Source organism: Polyodon spathula, chromosome 5, assembly GCF_017654505.1.
Source record: "Polyodon spathula isolate WHYD16114869_AA chromosome 5, ASM1765450v1, whole genome shotgun sequence".
Classification (NCBI taxonomy): Eukaryota; Metazoa; Chordata; class Actinopteri; order Acipenseriformes; family Polyodontidae; genus Polyodon; species Polyodon spathula.
In genome coordinates this window covers 15,216,068-15,222,122 of record NC_054538.1, presented here as the reverse complement: position 1 = coordinate 15,222,122, position 6,055 = coordinate 15,216,068, and the positions used below count along the sequence as shown (strand labels likewise).

Here is a 6,055-nt window from a genome sequence, read left to right as displayed (position 1 = left end):
GTTAAATAACTAACTTGCCAATTAATCACCTTTTTGAAGGAAAGTTAAATGTACTTGTTTTGATGACCTAATCCAAACAATGTCAGATTTTTTGGTTTCCTAAAGTAAATATTTACTAAGCTTTGTTCAACTGCAAAATATAAAGATATTTCAACACCCCCCCCCCCCCCCCCAACCCCCCCCCCCCCCCCCCCCCAAAAAAAAAAAAGGAAAACAAATGTTACCAACATAACAACACAACAGAGGTTGAAGATTAAATATATTTATACCCCGATCTGTTAATCAGCTAATAAAGACAAAATGGCAAACAGGATCCAAAAGATAAGGAAGTATGGGTCACTGCATATAAAACCACCTTAAGATGAATATAAACAAACTATTTACAAGCTATATGGGCATCTAAGTTTCCTGAATGTTTTTTTTTATTTATTTATGAATATGGCCCTATATTTTGTAATAGGAGCAGTATGTATGTGTGTGTGTGTGTGTGTGTAATATATAATCTCATTCAGTCATTCAAAAAACACTGAACAAATGTTTGTGAGAGTTGGTGGGAATGCCTGAACAAAAGCCACTTAATTTGAGAGAAGGTACAGAATGAAAGGTACTCATCCTGAAACACTTTCAGATTCAAAGTGGTTTTCAGTGTACGTGAGTTCATTGATTTTTTTTGCTGACATACTTTATAAAAGAGGTTCCTTTCCCTTTGCCAGATGCACTTTGAGGTTAAGGCATGCAGGTATTTAAAGAGAAAATTCAAATCATCGGAGATCTCTTTCAAATGAAAAAGGCCCTTTTCTATGACTCAAATGTATTGCCTTACACACGTGGGTATTGTAACAGGTAAAAAAGGCCTGAGGGTATAATATATGGCAGTGAAAAAGGAGGTGCTTTGAGGACACCTCAAACAGAGTAGGCGACCATAAATCATTCCATATCCCCAGTCAACTCCTGCAGAATGCTCTAAATGCCCTACAAAAAAAAAGTTTAGTTTCTGGTCAAGAGTTTTAGGAAAGCTCTAAGTGCTTGTACAGTTAAACATGTACAGACATATTCATTTGCCATGGCTCCCCAAAGGTAGCTATTATTTCACTGAGAAATTATCCACGTGTTTCAAGAATTTAATGTAGTACAGAATTTATATGGAACCTGTGGTGTTGTATATGAAAATGCCTTATAATACTAATTTATGCAAAACTTACGTATATGTACAGATATGTTTTAATTACATTACATTGACTTTTCAAAGACAATGAGTTTGGTAAAAAGTAATAAGAGATAAAACATTGGCACAATATGTGTCTTTATGATGTAAGGGTTTTCAGCTGATATAAGGTGAAAAAAAAAACTTTTCTGACAGTTGGTTATGTACAGTCCAGTCAAGGGAGCATGCATTTGAATCAAAACATTGGAGATATTTATAGGTTTCTGAGGGCAAGACAACTACTTGTTATTGTTTATATTCAAATCCATGACTTATTCTTACATTATGTAATGGTGTTCTATATATTAATGTGTATAAGATCACTTTTTAATACTCATTAACAGAGTATAGTTAATAAAAGAACAATAGTTTATACTTCAAATTTGCGATGTATTGTTTAGTCATCGTAATAGACATTTAAATTAATATTGCTACTTATCAATATTGCACAAATAGTTTGGAATGTTACCAGAATTTAAAGTCGTACTGTGAAAACAGAGGAACATGACAAAACAAGACCCCCTTCTTCTGCCTTCTCCAACCACTGTGGGGAATTACTGAGCATTAATGTGCATGGTATTCTGAAGTGATTTGCAAGTGACATACAACTGGATGGTTAATTAATACACAGGTGACTGCCCACATAAACCATCTTGGCCATTACTAAATTCCACATTGTAACAGACTGTGTTTTTTCATTTAAAGTACCCATGAATACTGATCGAAATGCTGTTATCCAGCTGACTGAGTAGGCTGTAAGTATATTGATTTTTTACTTCATAGGATGGCTTTTTATTAAATTACTGATGTCCATGCAAAACAAAATATGTATTTCACTTTATAAAGTTTAAATGCACTCTAGATTTGGTGCTCGCTGTTGGGCCAGCAGCTGTACGCCTATAATATTTTACTTCTGATGATTTCATTATATTATAGTTCTTGGCTGTGTGCTGTAAACAGCTATGGTTCACATCCACAGCCCCCTGTGGAATTTTTTTATGAGATGTTTTGTTCACAGACACACTATATATATATATATATATATATATATATATATATATATATATATATATATATATATATATATATATATATATATATCACATATTTACAAATACATACAGACTCAAAACTCCTGTGCCTGTCCTTCACAAATACTGGTGAGCCATGCACAAAAGCTGTTCCTATTTAGGTTGTGCTCCTAATGTTGAAACTGCTACCTGCAGCCACAGGATTCGACCACCATGTCCTCGTATTGCTTGTACACCACGTTGTTCCCTGAGTCTATGTATAAAATACTGATGGGGCTCAGTTTGGATGGGATGCAGCAACTAGGCGGCGTTGATTCTGGGTCCATGGAGTTCATCAAGGTTTGGATAATCGCATGGTTTGTAGGTTCTAGGTGAGACCTCAATGGGAAATCGCAAATTCCCTCACAATGGTATGCCTCGTAATCCAAAGGGGCTATAATCCAATCATCCCAGCCTAGCTCCTTGAAATTAACTTGGAGAGGTTTCCGACTGCAGCGTGTTTTTGATCTTTTCCCGTTGCCTCTCCCTCCACTGCCAACAGACCTTGTAGAGATTGCCCTTCTTCTCCGCCGATGCTTGCTGTGGGATTCTTGGCCAGGATCTGGAGGACCCAGGAAATCCAGCCTATCCATGGATTTCACTTTATCTCTGATCTCCCTAAAAAGATTCTCTTTTTTTCTGGTGTGGGTAAAAGTCACCAACAGCGCCTTTTCTTGAGTTTGCAATGCATGGCCGCTGAACCCCAGATCCTGAGGGTAGGATGGCTCCTTAGAAGATTCTGAAACGACAACCAAGTCGAAACACAAAAGATTCTCTAGCTCATGTTTCTGGCCGCTCATGATCCCCCAAACATCAAACACTTCCCATTTTGAGGATTCTATATCCAATATGTCCATAGTTCTAGAATCAAGCAAGTGCTGTCCGTCATTTCCCTCCTGGCAAGAATATAGAAGGATGAGATAAAGATTCCCACCTCTGGATAAAGAAGAAGGTAGGTTCGAGGGAGTTTTCCTCAAAATCCGCAGCTCTGCTCCCACTAACTCATCTTGCTTAGATAAAGTGGACATATTAAACAAATACCTCTGGCCCAGCTCAGTGGAAGGTTTATCTGTATATAGAAAAAAAATACATAAATAACAATAATAATAATTCAAAAAAACCACAAGGAATAGCCAATGTCTAAATCAAGTCAAATTACAAATAAGCATTTTATGAAAGTCAATGGAGTTGCTCTATTGTAAGTATTGAACATTTTAAGTGTAAATGTTTGTAAGGTAACCAAATCCTATGAAGATGAAAAGCCCATTCCATTCTACTTCTTTTTTTTTTTTTTTTTTTTTTTTTTTTTTTTATGGGTTATCAATTCAACCTCCAGAATGTTATGTTAATTAAAAAAAAAAAAAAAAAAAAAAAAAAAAACCTCAACACTAGTAGACATTTTGTTTGACAGTGTAATGTATAGACAGAATGCATAGGATAGCCTAGTAACGTTGGAACATTTTTTAAAGTGTATTTATTTATTTTTAAGAGAACATAGCGTTACTTTTATCAAATGAGTGAAACCCTGTATGGTTTTAATTTAAACACCTTGTCTGAACTCTCCGCTTGTTATAAAATGATCAGTACATATCTGAGGGATTTTGGTTTCCCGCCAGATAGTACAGGCTATGCTGTAGGGTTGAGCAGAGCTACCTTTGCGGTATTAATTAATCCATTAAAATGCACTGAAGGTAGCAAGAAGAGGACACAAGTTATGCACATTATAAACCCTTGAATGATTTGCTATAATTATAAAATGTCCAGTGTACATTTTTTTCATAAACTTTTTTTTTTTTCATTTTGTTTCTAGATTCACCCTGGTTGCATAAATAAACGGATATTGTACATTACTTTCCCCCCGAGACATTTGTTTATTTGGTTTATTATGGAAACATACACAGAAGACAAACACAACGGAACAATTTTAAAGGTACAAGTGCGTTACTGCCCACAATATCTCAGGTTAAACCCCCATTAAGCAACTTAGGCAAAAAGGCTCTGGGGGTCCTCGTCATGACTGAGGTCATTTAGAATGTCGTTTTATCGTCTTCCAGTTCAAGATATAATTTTTAAAAAAGAAAACAAATTTGGGGGGAAACAGATGTTAGTTATTATTATTATTATTATTATTATTATTATTATTATTATTATTATTATTATTATTATTATTATTATTATTATTATTATAAGTAGTAGTAGTAGTAGTAACACAAACCCATTCTGTCTAGACCGTTTTGTAAGATCATGCAATAAATGAAATTTTAAAATGTTATAAAAGACATCCATAAAACACAGATCTTGCATTTTACATAATAAGTAATATAACAGTTGTGAATTTTAAAGTATATTTAAACTATATTTTATATGTGTGCACTGTGGGATTATATAAAAAAGTATTATTATTATTATTATTATTATTATTATTATTATTATTATTATTATTATTATTTATTATTATTATTATTATTATTATTATTCAATTTGAATACAATTTTATTATGGCATAATATTTCCATACTTTGTATTAATATCGTCCAACAATACCTTTGAAAATTCGCACCAGGTCCTGAGACTAAAATGATATTTAAAGCCTTGTCATTTAATTGACGATTGTCATTTAATTAACAACCCATTTAGTTTAAGAATTACATTTGTTACAAATATGACAAACTACAAAACACAAATAATTTAATTATTTTCAAAATATTTAAAAATGGTAAAGTGCATGCTGTGTACACGTCTATAAACGTACATAAGATACGGAACGCGGAGACTGATATTTTACGCAAACCATTGTCTCAAAACAAGTAAATGTTTAAATGTCTGTAGTTTTACATGAATTTGTTTATGTAGGAGAGAGAAGGAACTGGTTGTGTACAAATACGTGTTCTTTGAAATGTGATCAAATCCACTGGTGTTGAAAATATGCAATGTATCAATGTATTGGTGGACATAGGCAGTGAACAGTACAGATGTTGAAATAAATACACTATATGTGATATATTTATCAGTTTTACATTACTCTTGCATTTCTCTTTATAAGCAACACCTGGTTAAAGGGAATGTAACCTGCCTAAGAGTTAAACTATTACGTGCGACTGATGACTTTTATTTATCACAGATGTTGGAAATACGAGCTAATATAGACTTACGAATTCGTTTGAAACATTCAAACAATTTTAAGTCTTTCGGTGCATTTCTAAAATATATCAATGCAACCTGCAATACAGTATTTAGACAGATTTTGTTTTAACTGAAAAAGGTGCTAAAATACATTGCAAGATTAAAACAGTTCAACTTAGATTTTACACGAACCATTGCCCCATTGTTCCAAAATAGAAAACAAAGATTTTAATATCCAAATTAATCGTTTATTAGAAAGTGAATTAGTGCAGTGAATGGTTGTGCATATATAATGCATTAAAGTACAGAATGCACTGTAAATGCGTTAACCTACTCCATGCTATAGAATCTACAAGCGTTTAATAAAGTACAACTATTGTATATTGAGTTCTGTCATCTTCTTTTGTGTATAGCCTTCATTTAACTTGTAATACATTGCATTTGCTTCCAAAATGTGTCGTTTTGCTAAAGCTGTTTCACTTTAATAATTTTAATAAAATATTAATTAAATCCAGGTGACACAAAAAGACAAACCATCACAAAACACAAGTGACGTTAGAAAGAAAGCCACAAGCTGAGGTTTTAGTAAAAGGGTTGTACTGCATTTAGTTTGGTGCAGAAAAAAAAAAAAAAAAAAAAAAAAAAAAAAAAAAAAGTT

General features: G+C 33.1%; 1 protein-coding gene across 1 annotated transcript in view; it reads right to left on the bottom strand.

Annotated features, from left to right (window-relative positions):
• Positions 1-2,374: 2,374 nt before the first annotated feature.
• The window catches only part of LOC121315611 (growth/differentiation factor 6-A-like), a 4,322-nt gene continuing 641 nt past the window's right edge, over positions 2,375-6,055 (bottom strand). The window contains exon 2 of the mRNA XM_041249852.1: positions 2,375-3,343. Coding sequence (XP_041105786.1) covers positions 2,421-3,343 — 923 coding nt within the window. The 3' untranslated portion in view covers positions 2,375-2,420. The remainder of the gene's footprint in view (positions 3,344-6,055) is intronic.